The sequence below is a fragment of the Phoxinus phoxinus genome (assembly GCF_949152265.1).
Source record: "Phoxinus phoxinus genome assembly, chromosome: 6".
Lineage (NCBI taxonomy): Eukaryota > Metazoa > Chordata > Actinopteri > Cypriniformes > Leuciscidae > Phoxinus > Phoxinus phoxinus.
The window spans coordinates 1,134,512-1,154,324 of NC_136881.1; the positions used below are offsets into that span (position 1 = coordinate 1,134,512).

Genomic DNA, 19,813 nt, shown 5'->3' on the forward strand with positions numbered 1-19,813 from the left:
GTGAAGCTCCTTATAAACAGGCTTTTATTTGACAAATCTACCTTGAGGCCGTTCATCCAACAGAAACTTTATCCATCAGTAACTTCATATTTACATGATTCATTCAACCAGTTCTTCCTGGGCACAGGCAGTGTTATGTTATATTAAAGGAATAAAGTAGTAATCCGCAAATTAAAATAGTTCTTTAGCAGTACTGTTTATGATTATTAGCTACAACAAACCCATGTTTTTTGTTTCGTATGTGGCAGAAATCTGGTCTACAGAATCTATAACACATTATTATTATTATTATAGCCTAATAAGCCCAATATCTGATCTTGTGTTGGCATGGTTAAATGGTAAAGAGTCTGTGTAATTAGTCTATTACCGCCCTCTGTTCCACACACACACACACACACACACACACACACACACACTCACACGGGGGGAGAGAGAGAGAGAGAGAGAGAGAGAGAGACACACACACACACACACGGAGAGAGAGAGAGAGACACACACACACACACACACACACAGAGAGAGAGAGAGAGAGAGAGAGAGAGAGACACACACACACACACACACACATCTCGCGTTCAGTCAGTCAGTGAGTTTGTTCATTAGCGCGCGCGCAGCGAATCAAACACAGTTTCGGAACGCGCGCGACACACTGGATTTATAAGCGATTATTTCTGGATTCCTCCGTGAAGTTCATCGAGTGTGTGGATATAAAGTTCATCGAGTGTGTGGATAAAATGTTTGCGTCCGTGGCTTTGCTGATATTAATTCAGAGTAAGTGCTTTGTTCCATGTGATCTTCTTAAAGTCTCATGATCCCCTTTAGAGAATAAGATTAGACTGCGGTGTGTGTGTGTGTGTGTGTGTGTGTGAGAGAGTGAGTGAGTGTGTGTCACACCACACGTCATAGGCAACTTTGTTAAATTAAATAGTGTATATAATCTAAACACGAGTTGATTCCACCTGCAAAAGTTTTCCATTTACAAATGATTGGACAAAAACAAAAGCATCAGCAGCACTGAGGAAGAAGAAGATGATAACCATATTACCATAACTGACTCCGCCGGAGTTTAGTTCATTAGTTCCAGTATTAGTGATTGTTCTCCTGTGTGTGAGAGATCATGAGGTGTTTGTGTGAGTGTGTTTATTAATAATAATAATAATAATAATAATAATAGGAGTTTGTTACTGGGTGTGAAGTCCTTTGGTGAAATCAACATTTTAAACGGGGAAGCAACGCATTAGGAACTGAGAGCACCAGCACTGAGGAAGAAGAAGACACACACTGACACGATCCACACACCCGACTCCGCCGCAGTTCAGTATTCCAGTATTAGTGATTGTTCTCCTGTGTTCGAGATCATGAGGCGTTTTATTTGATGTCCCAACATTCACCGAGTGTGTGAGTGATGTTTGTGATGTGTTTGTGAGTGTGTTTGTGATGCTGAGTGTGTTTGTGATGCTGAGTGTGTGTGAGTGTGTTTGTGATGCTGAGTGTGTGTGAGTGTGTTTGTGTGAGTGTGTTTGTGAGTGTGTTTGTGTGAGTGTGTTTGTGAGTGTGTTTGTGTGAGTGTGTTTGTGATGCTATTGCTAAGTGTGTTTGTGTGAGTGTGTTTGTGTGAGTGTGTGTTTGTGTGAGTGTGTTTGTGAGTGTGTTTGTGTGAGTGTGTTTGTGATGCTGAGTGTGTTTGTGTGAGTGTGTTTGTGATGTGTGTGTGTGATGCTGAGTGTGTTTGTGTGAGTATTTGTGTGAGTGTGTTTGTGATGTTTGTGATGCTGAGTGTGTTTGTGATGCTGAGTGTGTTTGTGATGTTTGTGATGCTGAGTGTGTTTGTGATGCTGAGTGTGTTTGTGATGCTGAGTGTGTTTGTGATGCTGAGTGTGTTTGTTATGTTTGTGATGCTGAGTGTGTTTGTGATGCTGAGTGTGTGTGAGTGTGTTTGTGTGAGTGTGTTTGTGTTTGTGATGCTATTGCTAAGTGTGTTTGTGTGAGTGTGTTTGTGATGCTATTGCTAAGTGTGTTTGTGTGAGTGTGTTTGTGATGCTATTGCTAAGTGTGTTTGTGTGAGTGTGTTTGTGATGCTGAGTGTGTGTGAGTGTGTTTGTGAGTGTTTGTGTGAGTGTGTTTGTGATGCTATTGCTAAGTGTGTTTGTGATGCTGAATGTGTGTGTGTTTGTGAGTGTGTTTGTGTGAGTGTGTTTGTGATGCTATTGCTAAGTGTGTTTGTGTGAGTGTGTTTGTGTGAGTGTTTGTGATGCTGAATGTGTGTGATGTTTGTGAGTGTGTTTGTGATGCTGAGTGTGTGTGAGTGTGTTTGTGATGCTGAGTGTGAGTGTGTTTGTGTGAGTGTGTTTGTGATGCTATTGCTAAGTGTGTTTGTGTGAATGTGTTTGTGTGAGTGTTTGTGATGCTGAATGTTTGTGTGTTTGTGAGTGTGTTTGTGTGAGTGTGTTTGTGATGCTATTGCTAAGTGTGTTTGTGTGAGTGTGTTTGTGATGTTTGTGATGCTATTGCTAAGTGTGTTTGTGTGAGTTTGTTTGTGATGTTTGTGATGCTGAGTGTGTTTGTGTGAGTGTTTGTGATGCTGAATGTGTGTGATGTTTGTGAGTGTGTTTGTGATGCTGAGTGTGTGTGAGTGTGTTTGTGATGCTGAGTGTGAGTGTGTTTGTGTGAGTGTGTTTGTGATGCTATTGCTAAGTGTGTTTGTGTGAATGTGTTTGTGTGAGTGTTTGTGATGCTGAATGTTTGTGTGTTTGTGAGTGTGTTTGTGTGAGTGTGTTTGTGATGCTATTGCTAAGTGTGTTTGTGTGAGTGTGTTTGTGATGTTTGTGATGCTATTGCTAAGTGTGTTTGTGTGAGTTTGTTTGTGATGTTTGTGATGCTGAGTGTGTTTGTGTGAGTGTGTTTGTGATGTGTGTTTGTGATGTGTGTGTGTGATGCTGAGTGTGTTTGTGTGAGTGTGTTTGTGTGAGTGTGTTTGTGTGAGTGTGTTTGTGTGAGTGTGTTTGTGTGAGTGTGTTTGTGTGAGTGTGTTTGTGATGCTGAGTGTGTTTGTGTGAGTGTGTTTGTGATGTGTGTGTGTGATGCTGAGTGTGTTTGTGTGAGTATTTGTGTGAGTGTGTTTGTGATGTTTGTGATGCTGAGTGTGTTTGTGATGTTTGTGATGCTGAGTGTGTTTGTGATGTTTGTGATGCTGAGTGTGTTTGTGATGCTGAGTGTGTTTGTGATGTTTGTGATGCTGAGTGTGTTTGTGATGCTGAGTGTGTTTGTGATGCTGAGTGTGTTTGTGATGTTTGTGATGCTGAGTGTGTTTGTTATGTTTGTGATGCTGAGTGTGTTTGTGATGCTGAGTGTGTGTGAGTGTGTTTGTGATGCTGAGTGTGTGTGAGTGTGTTTGTGTGAGTGTGTTTGTGTTTGTGATGCTATTGCTAAGTGTGTTTGTGTGAGTGTGTTTGTGATGCTATTGCTAAGTGTGTTTGTGTGAGTGTGTTTGTGATGCTATTGCTAAGTGTGTTTGTGTGAGTGTGTTTGTGATGCTGAGTGTGTGTGAGTGTGTTTGTGAGTGTTTGTGTGAGTGTGTTTGTGATGCTATTGCTAAGTGTGTTTGTGATGCTGAATGTGTGTGTGTTTGTGAGTGTGTTTGTGTGAGTGTGTTTGTGATGCTATTGCTAAGTGTGTTTGTGTGAGTGTGTTTGTGTGAGTGTTTGTGATGCTGAATGTGTGTGATGTTTGTGAGTGTGTTTGTGATGCTGAGTGTGTGTGAGTGTGTTTGTGATGCTGAGTGTGAGTGTGTTTGTGTGAGTGTGTTTGTGATGCTATTGCTAAGTGTGTTTGTGTGAATGTGTTTGTGTGAGTGTTTGTGATGCTGAATGTTTGTGTGTTTGTGAGTGTGTTTGTGTGAGTGTGTTTGTGATGCTATTGCTAAGTGTGTTTGTGTGAGTGTGTTTGTGATGTTTGTGATGCTATTGCTAAGTGTGTTTGTGTGAGTTTGTTTGTGATGTTTGTGATGCTGAGTGTGTTTGTGTGAGTGTGTTTATGATGTGTGTTTGTGATGTGTGTGTGTGATGCTGAGTGTGTTTGTGTGAGTGTGTTTGTGTGAGTGTGTTTGTGTGAGTGTGTTTGTGTGAGTGTGTTTGTGATGCTGAGTGTGTTTGTGATGTTTGTGATGCTGAGTGTGTTTGTGATGTTTGTGATGCTGAGTGTGTTTGTGTGAGTGTGTTTGTGTGAGTGTGTTTGTGTGAGTGTGTTTGTGATGCTGAGTGTGTTTGTGATGTTTGTGATGCTGAGTGTGTTTGTGATGTTTGTGATGCTGAGTGTGTTTGTGATGTTTGTGATGCTGAGTGTGTTTGTGTGAGTGTGTTTGTGATGCTGAGTGTGTTTGTGATGCTGAGTGTGTTTGTGATGCTGAGTGTGTTTGTGATGCTGAGTGTGTTTGTGATGCTGAGTGTGTTTGTGATGCTGAGTGTGTTTGTGATGCTGAGTGTGTTTGTGATGCTGAGTGTGTTTGTGTGAGTGTTTGTGATGCTGAGTGTGTTTGTGCGAGTGTTTGTGATGCTGAGTGTGTTTGTGATGCTGAGTGTGTTTGTGTGAGTGTTTGTGATGCTGAGTGTGTTTGTGCGAGTGTTTGTGATGCTGAGTGTGTTTGTGATGCTGAGTGTGTTTGTGATGTTTGTGATGCTGAGTGTGTTTGTGATGTGTGTTTGTGTGAGTGTTTGTGATGCTGAGTGTGTTTGTGTGAGTGTTTGTGATGCTGAGTGTGTGTGTGATGCTGAGTGTGTTTGTGATGCTGAGTGCGTGTGTGATGCTGAGTGCGTGTGTGATGCTGAGTGCGTGTGTGATGCTGAGTGCGTGTGTGATGCTGAGTGCGTGTGTGATGCTGAGTGCGTGTGTGATGCTGAGTGCGTGTGTGATGCTGAGTGCGTGTGTGATGCTGAGTGCGTGTGTGATGCTGAGTGCGTGTGTGATGCTGAGTGCGTGTGTGTGATGCTGAGTGCGTGTGTGATGCTGAGTGCGTGTGTGATGCTGAGTGCGTGTGTGATGCTGAGTGCGTGTGTGATGCTGAGTGCGTGTGTGTGATGCTGAGTGCGTTTGTGATGCTGAGTGCGTGTGTGATGCTGAGTGCGTGTGTGATGCTGAGTGCGTGTGTGATGCTGAGTGCGTGTGTGATGCTGAGTGCGTTTGTGATGCTGATTGTGTGTGTGATGCTGAGTGCGTTTGTGATGCTGAGTGCGTGTGTGATGCTGAGTGCGTGTGTGATGCTGAGTGCGTGTGTGATGCTGAGTGCGTGTGTGATGCTGAGTGCGTTTGTGATGCTGATTGTGTGTGTGATGCTGAGTGCGTTTGTGATGCTGAGTGCGTGTGTGATGCTGAGTGCGTGTGTGATGCTGAGTGCGTGTGTGATGCTGAGTGCGTGTGTGATGCTGAGTGCGTGTGTGTGATGCTGAGTGCGTGTGTGTGATGCTGAGTGCGTGTGTGTGATGCTGAGTGCGTGTGTGTGATGCTGAGTGCGTGTGTGTGATGCTGAGTGTGTGTGTGTGATGCTGAGTGCGTGTGTGTGATGCTGAGTGCGTGTGTGTGATGCTGAGTGCGTGTGTGTGATGCTGAGTGCGTGTGTGTGATGCTGAGTGCGTGTGTGTGATGCTGAGTGCGTGTGTGTGATGCTGAGTGCGTGTGTGTTGCTGATTGCGTGTGTGATGCTGAGTGCGTGTGTGATGCTGAGTGCGTGTGTGATGCTGAGTGCGTGTGTGATGCTGAGTGCGTGTGTGATGCTGAGTGCGTGTGTGATGCTGAGTGCGTGTGTGATGCTGAGTGCGTGTGTGTGATGCTGAGTGCGTGTGGGTTGCTGAGTGCGTTTGTGATGCTGAAGTGCGTGTGTGATGCTGAGTGCGTGTGTGATGCTGAGTGCGTGTGTGTGATGCTGAGTGCGTGTGTGTTGCTGATTGCGTGTGTGATGCTGAGTGCGTGTGTGATGCTGAGTGCGTGTGTGATGCTGAGTGCGTGTGTGATGCTGAGTGCGTGTGTGTGATGCTGAGTGCGTGTGTGTGATGCTGAGTGCGTGTGGGTTGCTGAGTGCGTTTGTGATGCTGAAGTGCGTGTGTGATGCTGAGTGCGTGTGTGATGCTGAGTGCGTGTGTGATGCTGAGTGCGTTTGTGATGCTGAGTGCGTGGGGGTTGCTGAGTGCGTGTGTGATGCTGAGTGCGTGTGTGATGCTGAGTGCGTTTGTGATGCTGAGTGCGTGTGTGATGCTGATTGCGTGTGTGATGCTGAGTGCGTGTGTGATGCTGAGTGCGTGTGTGATGCTGAGTGCGTGTGTGATGCTGAGTGCGTGTGTGATGCTGAGTGCGTGTGTGATGCTGAGTGCGTGTGTGATGCTGAGTGCGTGTGTGATGCTGAGTGCGTGTGTGTGATGCTGAGTGCGTGTGTGATGCTGAGTGCGTGTGTGATGCTGAGTGCGTGTGTGATGCTGAGTGCGTGTGTGATGCTGAGTGCGTGTGTGTGATGCTGATTGCGTGTGTGATGCTGATTGCGTGTGTGATGCTGAGTGCGTGTGTGATGCTGAGTGCGTGTGTGTGATGCTGAGTGCGTTTGTGATGCTGAGTGCGTGTGTGATGCTGAGTGCGTGTGTGATGCTGAGTGCGTGTGTGATGCTGAGTCCGTGTGTGATGCTGAGTGCGTTTGTGATGCTGAGTGCGTTTGTGATGCTGAGTGCGTTTGTGATGCTGATTGCGTGTGTGATGCTGAGTGCGTGTGTGATGCTGAGTGCGTGTGTGATGCTGAGTGCGTGTGTGATGCTGAGTGCGTGTGTGTGATGCTGAGTGCGTGTGTGTGATGCTGAGTGCGTTTGTGATGCTGAGTGCGTGTGGGTTGCTGAGTGCGTGTGTGATGCTGAGTGCGTGTGTGATGCTGAGTGCGTTTGTGATGCTGAGTGCGTGTGTGATGCTGAGTGCGTGTGTGATGCTGAGTGCGTGTGTGATGCTGAGTGCGTGTGTGATGCTGAGTGCGTGTGTGATGCTGAGTGCGTGTGTGATGCTGAGTGCGTTTGTGATGCTGAGTGCGTGTGTGATGCTGAGTGCGTGTGTGATGCTGAGTGCGTGTGTGATGCTGAGTGCGTGTGTGATGCTGAGTGCGTTTGTGATGCTGAGTGCGTGTGTGATGCTGAGTGCGTTTGTGATGCTGAGTGCGTGTGTGATGCTGAGTGCGTGTGTGATGCTGAGTGCGTTTGTGATGCTGAGTGCGTTTGTGATGCTGAGTGTGTTTGTGATGCTGAGTGTGTTTGTGATGCTGAGTGTGTTTGTGATGCTGAGTGTGTTTGTGTGAGTGTTTGTGATGCTGAGTGTGTTTGTGCGAGTGTTTGTGATGCTGAGTGTGTTTGTGATGCTGAGTGTGTTTGTGTGAGTGTTTGTGATGCTGAGTGTGTTTGTGCGAGTGTTTGTGATGCTGAGTGTGTTTGTGATGCTGAGTGTGTTTGTGATGTTTGTGATGCTGAGTGTGTTTGTGATGTGTGTTTGTGTGAGTGTTTGTGATGCTGAGTGTGTTTGTGTGAGTGTTTGTGATGCTGAGTGTGTGTGTGATGCTGAGTGTGTTTGTGATGCTGAGTGCGTGTGTGATGCTGAGTGCGTGTGTGATGCTGAGTGCGTGTGTGATGCTGAGTGCGTGTGTGATGCTGAGTGCGTGTGTGATGCTGAGTGCGTGTGTGATGCTGAGTGCGTGTGTGATGCTGAGTGCGTGTGTGATGCTGAGTGCGTGTGTGATGCTGAGTGCGTGTGTGATGCTGAGTGCGTGTGTGATGCTGAGTGCGTGTGTGATGCTGAGTGCGTGTGTGATGCTGAGTGCGTGTGTGATGCTGAGTGCGTGTGTGATGCTGAGTGCGTGTGTGATGCTGAGTGCGTGTGTGATGCTGAGTGCGTGTGTGATGCTGAGTGCGTGTGTGATGCTGAGTGCGTGTGTGTGATGCTGAGTGCGTGTGTGATGCTGAGTGCGTGTGTGATGCTGAGTGCGTGTGTGATGCTGAGTGCGTGTGTGTGATGCTGAGTGCGTTTGTGATGCTGAGTGCGTGTGTGATGCTGAGTGCGTGTGTGATGCTGAGTGCGTGTGTGATGTTGAGTGCGTGTGTGATGCTGAGTGCGTGTGTGATGCTGAGTGCGTTTGTGATGCTGATTGCGTGTGTGATGCTGAGTGCGTGTGTGATGCTGAGTGCGTGTGTGATGCTGAGTGCGTGTGTGATGCTGAGTGCGTGTGTGATGCTGAGTGCGTGTGTGTGATGCTGAGTGCGTGTGTGTGATGCTGAGTGCGTGTGTGTGATGCTGAGTGCGTGTGTGTGATGCTGAGTGCGTGTGTGTGATGCTGAGTGCGTGTGTGTGATGCTGAGTGCGTGTGTGTGATGCTGAGTGCGTGTGTGTGATGCTGAGTGCGTGTGTGTGATGCTGAGTGCGTGTGTGTGATGCTGAGTGCGTGTGTGTGATGCTGAGTGCGTGTGTGTGATGCTGAGTGCGTGTGTGTGATGCTGAGTGCGTGTGTGTTGCTGATTGCGTGTGTGATGCTGAGTGCGTGTGTGATGCTGAGTGCGTGTGTGATGCTGAGTGCGTGTGTGATGCTGAGTGCGTGTGTGATGCTGAGTGCGTGTGTGATGCTGAGTGCGTGTGTGATGCTGAGTGCGTGTGTGATGCTGAGTGCGTGTGTGATGCTGAGTGCGTGTGTGTGATGCTGAGTGCGTGTGGGTTGCTGAGTGCGTTTGTGATGCTGAAGTGCGTGTGTGATGCTGAGTGCGTGTGTGATGCTGAGTGCGTGTGTGTGATGCTGAGTGCGTGTGTGTTGCTGATTGCGTGTGTGATGCTGAGTGCGTGTGTGATGCTGAGTGCGTGTGTGATGCTGAGTGCGTGTGTGATGCTGAGTGCGTGTGTGATGCTGAGTGCGTGTGTGATGCTGAGTGCGTGTGTGTGATGCTGAGTGCGTGTGGGTTGCTGAGTGCGTTTGTGATGCTGAAGTGCGTGTGTGATGCTGAGTGCGTGTGTGATGCTGAGTGCGTTTGTGATGCTGAGTGCGTGTGTGATGCTGAGTGCGTTTGTGATGCTGAGTGCGTGGGGGTTGCTGAGTGCGTGTGTGATGCTGAGTGCGTGTGTGATGCTGAGTGCGTTTGTGATGCTGAGTGCGTGTGTGATGCTGATTGCGTGTGTGATGCTGATTGCGTGTGTGATGCTGAGTGCGTGTGTGATGCTGAGTGCGTGTGTGATGCTGAGTGCGTGTGTGATGCTGAGTGCGTGTGTGATGCTGAGTGCGTGTGTGATGCTGAGTGCGTGTGTGTGATGCTGAGTGCGTGTGTGATGCTGAGTGCGTGTGTGATGCTGAGTGCGTGTGTGATGCTGAGTGCGTGTGTGTGATGCTGATTGCGTGTGTGATGCTGATTGCGTGTGTGATGCTGATTGCGTGTGTGATGCTGATTGCGTGTGTGATGCTGAGTGCGTGTGTGATGCTGAGTGCGTGTGTGTGATGCTGAGTGCGTTTGTGATGCTGAGTGCGTGTGTGATGCTGAGTGCGTGTGTGATGCTGAGTGCGTGTGTGATGCTGAGTCCGTGTGTGATGCTGAGTGCGTTTGTGATGCTGAGTGCGTTTGTGATGCTGAGTGCGTTTGTGATGCTGATTGCGTGTGTGATGCTGAGTGCGTGTGTGATGCTGAGTGCGTGTGTGTGATGCTGAGTGCGTGTGTGTGATGCTGAGTGCGTTTGTGATGCTGAGTGCGTGTGGGTTGCTGAGTGCGTGTGTGATGCTGAGTGCGTGTGTGATGCTGAGTGCGTTTGTGATGCTGAGTGCGTGTGTGATGCTGAGTGCGTGTGTGATGCTGAGTGCGTGTGTGATGCTGAGTGCGTTTGTGATGCTGAGTGCGTGTGTGATGCTGAGTGCGTGTGTGATGCTGAGTGCGTTTGTGATGCTGAGTGCGTGTGTGATGCTGAGTGCGTGTGTGATGCTGAGTGCGTGTGTGATGCTGAGTGCGTGTGTGATGCTGAGTGCGTGTGTGATGCTGAGTGCGTGTGTGATGCTGAGTGCGTTTGTGATGCTGAGTGCGTGTGTGATGCTGAGTGCGTTTGTGATGCTGAGTGCGTGTGTGATGCTGAGTGCGTGTGTGATGCTGAGTGCGTGTGTGATGCTGAGTGCGTGTGTGATGCTGAGTGCGTGTGTGATGCTGAGTGCGTGTGTGATGCTGAGTGCGTGTGTGATGCTGAGTGCGTGTGTGATGCTGAGTGCGTGTGTGATGCTGAGTGCGTGTGTGATGCTGAGTGCGTGTGTGATGCTGAGTGCGTGTGTGATGCTGAGTGCGTGTGTGATGCTGAGTGCGTGTGTGATGCTGAGTGCGTGTGTGATGCTGAGTGCGTTTGTGATGCTGAGTGCGTGTGTGATGCTGAGTGCGTGTGTGATGCTGAGTGCGTGTGTGTGATGCTGAGTGCGTTTGTGATGTTTGTGTTGCTGAGTGTGTTTGTGATGTGTGTGTTTGTGATGTGTGATGCTGAGTGTGTGTGTGATGCTGAGTGTTTGTGTGAGTGTGTTTGTGATGTTTGTGATGCTGAGTGTGTTTGTGTGAGTGTGTTTGTGATGCTGAGTGTGTTTGTGTTTGTGATGCTGAGTGTGTGTGTGATGCTGAGTGTTTGTGTGTGTGTGTGTGATGGTGAGTGTGTTTGTGTGTTTGTGTTCAGATGTGTGTCTCTGCATCTGTTGATTCTGGCCTGAGTTTGATAATGTGTAATTCTGCACAACATGAGATCTTAGAGAGAGAACTTTAACTCAGACCGGTGTGTGTGTGTGTGAGAGTGTGTGTTGAGGTTATGTCTGTTCCAGCTGTTCCACACACACACACACACACACACACACACACACACACACACACACACACACACACACACACACACACGAGTAGTTGTAGTTATATCTTATTAAATGTGTAGAGAACATGTATGAACCTCATATTTCCCCTAAAATTACAGGAACAAAATACCTTATTATAATTATTAATATTATTATATAATGTATCATGTAATTATTATTATTTAAATGATTAATATATTAAAAAGGAAAACTCTGGGCTCATTACAGGGTTAATTGTCTTAAGTTGACATTATATTGACATAATGTTGTTTTCTTTATTTTTTTTAGTTTGTTGTAGTTTTGGGGTGAAATATGATCTGAACACTGTGTGTGTGTGTGTGTGTGTGTGTGTGTGTGTGTGTGTGTGTGTGTGTGTGTGTGTGTGTGTGTGTGTGTGTGTGTGTGTGATCATATGTGTTTAAATCTCCATGTAAGATTCACTGGCATTTGTTGTTCAGCTTTTGGTGTTTAATAGCTGTCATACAGTGAGCGAGTGTGTGTGTGTGTGTGTGTGTGTGTGTGTGTGTGCTGACTCAGGACTACAGCGGTGACAGCCGTGTGAGAGAGAGAGAGAGTGTGTGTGTGTGTGTGTTGTGATGGGCAAGTTTAGGGATAGGGGCAGTGTGTGTGTGTGATGGGCAGGTTTAGGGATAGGGGCAGTGTGTGTGTGTGTGTGTGTGTGTGTGTGATGGGCAGGTTTAGGGATAGGGGCAGTGTGTGTGTGTGATGGGCAGGTTTAGGGATAGGGGCAGTGTGTGTGTGTGTGTGTGTGTGTGTGTGTGTGTGTGTGTGTGTGATGGGCAGGTTTAGGGATAGGGGCAGTGTGTGTGTGTGTGTGTGTTTGGCGTTTTCACAGGGACATTTGCTGTCTGTTCCTCTTATCTGACTACAGCAGCTTCTGTGAGCGTCTATCAGACTCGACACTGTGTTTCCATGTACACACACACACACACACACACACACACACACTGGTCTCAGCATCTGTCAGTCGGAGAGAGAGCTGATAAGACAGCAGGTACAAGGTCGAGCTCGTGATAATAATCCTCTATTCTTCTCTCTGGTAAAGTGGCGTTTGAGCAGAACTAAAGATTCGTCCTCACACACACACACACACACACACACACACACACACACACACACACACACACACACACACACACACACGACTGGGAACGGTCCTCCTCTTCTGCTTCACTGAAGAAAGACAGTCATACGGCTTTGAGAAGAACTGAACTGAAAATTATTTTTAAAACTGTATGTGATTAATAGATTTGACCGCACTATTATTATTACTGTGAGAAGTCTACTGTACAATATTACCCCTCATCCGTCCCTCGCGCTCTATAACACAGCTTTCCCTCGCGGGTCAGAAAGGCCCGAAGCCCTAAAACTATACTGAGTTTTTTTCCCCCAGAAAGCTTATTTTATATTGATAATATTTTTTCTATTTTTTTAATGCTAATTTTTTGGGGAGATTTTTATTTTATTTTTATATTGCAAATTAACCAAACAGTAGCTTATACAAGATAAGAAAACAATGACAGAAGAGTGAAAAACAAAGAGATTGAAAACATCTACATATATAGATATCGATATAGTGGTGTCTGCAGGTACATTGATCAAATCTAGTCATTTAAAGGTAAATAAAATAAAAAATAACAAAAAATATATTACTATGATTGTCTTAAATTGCCTCTGGTAAGTAATGAGATATTTTAGTGATATAGATAAGAGGCAATTTAAGACAATCATAGTAATATATTTTTTGTTATTTTTTATTTTATTTACCTTTTAAATGACTAGATTTGATCAATAACTAATAAATAAATAGTAAGTTAAGCACATTCCTCACATTCTTTCAACTTAAATTCAAAATAACTAAATTATCAAAAATAATTTCATGCATAACCTTTTAATTCAGCTCTAAATATCTTACATTGTGTGTCTTTGACCTCTTGTGGAAAAGATACACATTCAGATACACATGTACACATTATAATATCATTTATTGGTAAAGTTTTAGATTTTTTTGTTTAAATGTTGATTTTTTAAAATCATTTTTAGGTTTTTCTAAAATTATAAATCATTTTTAAGTTTTTCTGTGTGTACTGAAGCATTCCATTCATTCCTAAGGGAGTCAAATTGATCCGGTGTGTGTGTGTTCGTGGTTCTAGTTCTCCGAGTCCCAGGGTCTTGGACTCCTCTGATAAACACTCAATAAAAAATAAAAACACATTTAAAAAAAATTTGTTTCGGGTCTAAATCTGTTAAAATTTAATTTTTGTCGGGTTGTGGTGAAGATCTTTGAGTTTCTGTGTGAATCTGATGATAGTTTTATGTAAATGAAGTGTGCTCTAGTGTGAGTGGATGATTGACAGCAGCTCATGAGGTTTGATAACGGTTCATGCTCCAGAACTGGAATAATAATAACACACATATGGAGGAAAGTCGAGACATGAGCGTTACGACACAAGCCTCCAGAAAACACTGCTGTTGTTGTTCTCACACACACTCCTGATGTGATCTGTCAGGAAACTGTAATCCGCAGGTCATGATCAGCTGCACTTGCACATGGAATTAAACAAGAATTACTCAAGGACACGGTCATTTATCTGCACTCGCTTCATCTTTTCACCTCATTTGAAAGATTCATTTAATTTTGATTGAACAATGTAGCAGGAATAATGTCTCGTGGTTGTTTCGGGCAAAGTATTAAAGGGGTGGTGGATTATTTGTTGTAAATGTGTGTGCTTGTAAACGTTGTTTTCACTTCAGATTCCGAGGCTTGTCACGGCTGGTGAAGTTGTGAATCGCGAGCTCGTTAGCAAGGCTATCATTGGTCATCTGGGCTCCTGACGCTAGCATCCTGGCTAGCGCCTAAACAATGGCCGCGATTTATTTATTTTTGATAAGAACAGTAGAAAACCAGTCGTAAGCACACTGTTTGTGTTTATTCCAGGGTTTGATTTTTAATATAAAAAAATAAAAAAACAGTCGTGACAGTGTGTTTTTCTTCTGAAAACATAATTGCCTGCTTATTGACTGATACACTGCCCTCTGGTGGACAGAGCATATACAACTTAAGTTTGATACCAATATAGGCCTTACTGAAGGCATTTAATGGTCAAAATATTCTAAAATATTAATATTAATAAACAAACGAACTTCGAATATGATTTTTGGGCAAAAGTCAAAGCCCTACACGAGTTAGTGACATCACCAACCCTATAATTTACATAAACCTCCTCCGGGAACGCGATTTATAGATTATCAAAACAGAATATGCTAATCAATGACTAGGAGATAACTACACATAAGCTTAATAAATTCATCAACTAACCATTCAGAAATGTCCTGTTGCTTCTACATGTTGTCACTTCTTCTTGAGTCTCTCCATCATTGTCTGATTAAGTTTGAACATAAAAGGCTAAAAGTGTTTGAAATGTTCAGTGTGTGTGTGTGTGTGTGTGTGTGTGTGTGTGTGTGTGTGTGTGTGTGAGAGACGTAAAATTACACGAGCTCTTGAAGCCCCCTGTGCCGGGAGCAGCCGCTCATTTGCATATAAAGGGACAGACACAAAACGGTGTGTTTTTGCTCACCCTCAAAAAGTGACAATTTTAACATGATAAATAAAAATATCTGTGGGGTATTTTGAGCTAAAACTTCACACACACACTCTGGAGACATCAGAGACTTATTTTACATCTTGTGAAAAGGGCATTATACCCCCCATTTAACCTCACTCTGGTCTGTTATGATTAAATAAAGTTAAATAAGTGTTTGTTTTTAATATCATATGATCAAAAGTGCTGTTTTCCAGAATATCAGAACGTTTGATATTGATTTTATACAACAGTTTAATAAACAATAAGTGAATAATGAGGTGACACATTTTTAGACACAATTTTGTAAATTTTTCCTATATTTTGACCCACTGCGCGAGTTTTAGTTTCGTTACTGATTGAATCCGCGTTTTTAACGAATCATTCTAATGAACGACTCACTGAGTCATTTCTGCTTTGCCCCTGAATGAATCAGCCGCTTCGAACGAATCGTTTCACTGAATGATTCAATGACTATCTTGTTAAGGTGGTTTTAAGTATCATGTCATTTCAGCAGAGGGACAAAGTTTTAATGTTGGTTTATTTGAAAAAGGCCACCTCTGGTAATATGTTTTCATCAAGTAGCTATCTAAAAGTAATTTATGTGAATGCCACGTTGATCTTGTAAAAGCATCACAGCATAAAGTGAATGTGATCTGGAAAGCTTTAGTCCCGTCAGTGAACTTGATCTCTTGTGGGTTGTGGTCGGGTAAAAGCCAGTCACACGTGGGCAGAAACAGGAAAACCAACAATGACTGTCATGTTGTTCAGGAAGGGAAACACCTGCTTCCTTTTCCTGCGAGTGAATCAGAATCCAGCTTTAGCCACGAACACACGGGAGAACAGAAGCTGGACCTTCAGTGAAGAATGAGACCAACTATGTTTAGAAATCCATATTGTGCGTGTTCATCCCGCTGGCAGTCCAAACACTTTTCATAGAGCACTATTAGCGGCTTTAAAAATAATCTTTTGTGTATAAAGCACTATATATAAGTAAAGGTTAAGAAAATTCACTACAGTGATTCACTCTTCAGTTGCTATGCAGCATAGCAACACCCTAGCAACTGCATAGAAACATATCAAAACCTACCCATACCACTTTTCAGGAATCACATGCCACCCTAGCAACCACTCAGAACACCCTAGAAACTGTATAGCAATACACAAAAAACACATCCTAGCAACCGCATAGCAACACCCTAGCAACCACACACACAAACATAGATATGCCATAGAAAATGCCTAGCAAACACACAGCAACATTTCAAACCACACTCATAATGCCACCCTAGCGCACTAAAAAAACACTTATAACACCTCAGCCACTACATAGCAACACCTTAGTGACCACACGGAAACCATAGCAGCAGTAAAGATAAGCAAACACCTAGCAACTGCATAGAAACACACCAAAACCCACCCCTATCAACACCATAGAAACTGCATAACAATGCACAAAACCACTTATAACACCCTAGCAACAACTCAGTACACTATAGCAACCATATGTTAATGCCCTAGCAAACTGCTAGAACACCCTAGCAACCACTTAGCAACATATCAAAACACACCTATATTGCCCTAGCAACTGCATAGCAACACCCTAGATACTACTCAGAATGCCATAGCAACCAAATATATACATATATACTCTAGCAAATACCTAGAACACCCTAGCAACCTCATAGTAATATGCTAAAAGACTCTTAAAACTGCAACCACATCGCAAAGCCACATAGCTGTAGTAACCACACAGAGCACTTTTGCAACTGTATAGATTTGCCTTAGCAAACACCACATAGCAACACACTAAAAACATTCATAACACCCTAGCAACCACTCAAAACTCCTTAGTGACCATACAGATATACCCTAGTAAACACCTAGAAACCACATAGCAACACACTAAAAACATTTATAACGTTTAGGAAGTCAAACTCCCGATGACGAACATCTGAGCTGGTTTTTTGTGAAAATCTTTTCGCCACAGTATTTTGGAGACTGAGATTGTGTTGTGTTCTCGGTTTCAGGCGTCCCTGTGGCCCCGGTCACCGTCACCAGCCGCAGTCCCCGAGTGGAAGTGCACGAGTTCTCGGGTGAGTGTGTGTGCCGTCGTCATGCAGACGTCAGTGGGACGATGTGCACTAACTCATGATGTGTGCTTCTCCTCCACAGACGCCGAGCTCTCCTGTGAGTTCAAGACCGAGAAAGAATTGAACCCTCGCATCGAGTGGAAGAAGAAGGACAAAGACGTGTCCTTCGTTTATTATGAAGGACGTTTCGTAGGTAACTGGCGAACGAATGATTTCTCTAATGTCTTGTTGAGGAGAGGTGTGCATATCGACACCCTAGCAACCATGCAGCAAATGCATAGCAACATATAAAACCCTGCTTATACAACCTCAGGAACTGCATAGCAACGCCTTAGAAACCACAGCATAGCAGTCAAATATCAATGCCCTAGCAAACATATAGCAACATGTAAAAAATAACTGCATCACATAGCAACGCCTTAGCAACCACATAGAACACATTAGCAATTGTATAGATGTTCTCTAGCAGACACCTCTTGGAAACCACATAGCAACACCTAAAAACATTCATAACACCCTAAACCACTGCATAGCGACACCCTAGAAATTGCATAGCAACACTCAGAACACCCTAGCAACCACTCAGAACACCATCAAAACCATTAATCAATGTCCTAGCAAATGCCTAGAGCATCCTAGCAAGCACATAGCAACAGGCTAAAAATCACCCATAATGCCCTAGCATTATGCTATCAACCACATAGCAACAACACATAACACCTTACAAATAGTATGGATATTCACTAGCAGAAACCACATGGCAACACACTACAATAATTTGTGACACCTTAGCAACACCATAGAAATTGCATGGCAACACTCGAAAAACACTCATAACATCCTATCAACCACTCAGAATACCATCACAACCATTTACAGATGACCTAGCAAACACCTAGTGAATCCTAGCAACCACATAGCAACAGGCTACAAATCACCCATAACACCTCAGCAACCACATTGCAATGCCTTAGCAACCACACTGAACACATTAGCAATCGTTATGCCCTAGCAGACACCTCCTAGAAACCACATAGCAACACACAAAAAACATTAGTAACACTCTAGAAACCACAGAGCCCCACGAGTATCATAAGCATAAAAGTGATAATGTATTAAAGAGTAACGGGCCTAAAGCTGAGCCCTGAGGAACACCAGACCTGAACTGATCTCAGACCTGTGACCACCCAAGCCAATGAACTGGGAACGCTCAGCAAAACAGGATTTAAACCAGCATGTTTTCATTTTGTATCTTATTATTTGAATGTATTTTTTTTATTTATTTGTGTAACATGGTTTGAGATGCAACTTTTAAAGGGCTCATCGGATGCTAAATTCACGTTTGCGTGTAAATGTGTATCTTGAAAAGCGTCTGCCCAATGCATAAATGTAAGTGTGATTATCCTCATTGTTGTGCAGGGCCGTTTCAGCAGCGCGCTGAGATGGCGGGAGCGACGGTGAAGCTGCTCAGGGTCACTCAGGAGGACGCGGGCGAGTACCGGTGCGAGGTTAGCGCTCCTGCCGACGCCGTCACGCTGGGAGAGACCAACGTCACGCTACGAGTGCTGGGTAACGCTCGCCTCGACGCTCTAAAACTGAAACATATGGGAATATACTGCAAAATAAATGCGATATATGTGATCCTGGACCACAGAACCAGTCATAAGTCGCACGGGTACAGTTTAATAGTGGCAATAGCTGGTATAATAGTGGCCATGTGGTTGTGTGTTTACTGTTTCTGCAGTGCACACACACACACACACACACACACACACACACACACACACTCACGTGTTTACTGTTTCTGCAGTGCCTCCACAAACCCCGGCGTGTGAGGTTCACACACACACACACACACACACACACACACACACACACACACACACACACACACACACACACACACACACACACACACACTCACGCTCGTGTGTTTACTGTTTCTGCAGTGCCTCCACAAACCCCGGCGTGTGAGGTTCCCACACACACACACACACACACACACACACACACACTCACGCTCGTGTGTTTACTGTTTCTGCAGTGCCTCCACAAACCCCGGCGTGTGAGGTTCCCCCACACACACACACACACACACACACACACACACACACACTCACGCTCGTGTGTTTACTGTTTCTGCAGTGCCTCCACAAACCCCGGCGTGTGAGGTTCCCCCACACACACACACACACACACACACACACACACACTCACGCTCGTGTGTTTACTGTTTCTGCAGTGCCTCCACAAACCCCGGCGTGTGAGGTTCCCCCACACACACACACACACACACACACACACACACACACACACACACACACTCACGTGTTTACTGTTTCTGCAGTGCCTCCACAAACCCCGGCGTGTGAGGTTCACACACACACACACACACACACACACACACACACACACACACACACACACACTCACACTCACACACACACACACACACACACACACACACACACTCACGCTCGTGTGTTTACTGTTTCTGCAGTGCCTCCACAAACCCCGGCGTGTGAGGTTCACACACACACACACACACACACACACACACACACACACACACACACACACTCACACACACACACACACACACACACACACTCACGCTCGTGTTTACTGTTTCTGCAGTGCACACACACACCCACACACACACACACACACACACACACACACACACTCACGCTCGTGTGTTTACTGTTTCTGCAGTGCCTCCACAAACCCCGGCGTGTGAGGTTCACACACACACACACACACACACACACACACACACACACACACACACACACACACACACACACACACACACACACACACTCACACACACACACACACACACACACACTCACGCTCGTGTTTACTGTTTCTGCAGTGCACACACACACACACACACACACACACACACACACACACACACACACACACTCACGCTCGTGTGTTTACTGTTTCTGCAGTGCCTCCACAAACCCCGGCGTGTGAGGTTCCCACACACACACACACACACACACACACACACACACTCACGCTCGTGTGTTTACTGTTTCTGCAGTGCCTCCACAAACCCCGGCGTGTGAGGTTCCCAGCTCGGCTCTGACGGGCTCCCTGGTGGAGCTGCGCTGTAGGGACCATCACAGCATCCCCCCCGCTGTCTACACCTGGTTTAAAGACAACCGCGCGATACCCATCCGCCAGCCCAACGCCAGCTACACCGTCAACGAGTTCACCGGCGTACTGGTCAGCATCAGCACACTACACACACG

At 45.4% G+C, this 19,813-nt stretch overlaps 1 protein-coding gene across 2 annotated transcripts in view; it reads left to right on the forward strand.

Moving 5' to 3' along the window:
- Nucleotides 1–468: 468 nt before the first annotated feature.
- jam2a (junctional adhesion molecule 2a) overlaps nucleotides 469–19,813 on the forward strand; it is a 24,670-nt gene continuing 5,325 nt past the window's right edge. For both annotated transcript variants that reach the window (XM_079616085.1, XM_079616086.1), the window contains exons 1-5: nucleotides 469–771; nucleotides 16,485–16,550; nucleotides 16,630–16,740; nucleotides 17,967–18,116; nucleotides 19,603–19,787. In XM_079616085.1, coding sequence (XP_079472211.1) covers nucleotides 735–771; nucleotides 16,485–16,550; nucleotides 16,630–16,740; nucleotides 17,967–18,116; nucleotides 19,603–19,787 — 549 coding nt within the window. In that variant the 5' untranslated portion in view covers nucleotides 469–734. The remainder of the gene's footprint in view (nucleotides 772–16,484; nucleotides 16,551–16,629; nucleotides 16,741–17,966; nucleotides 18,117–19,602; nucleotides 19,788–19,813) is intronic.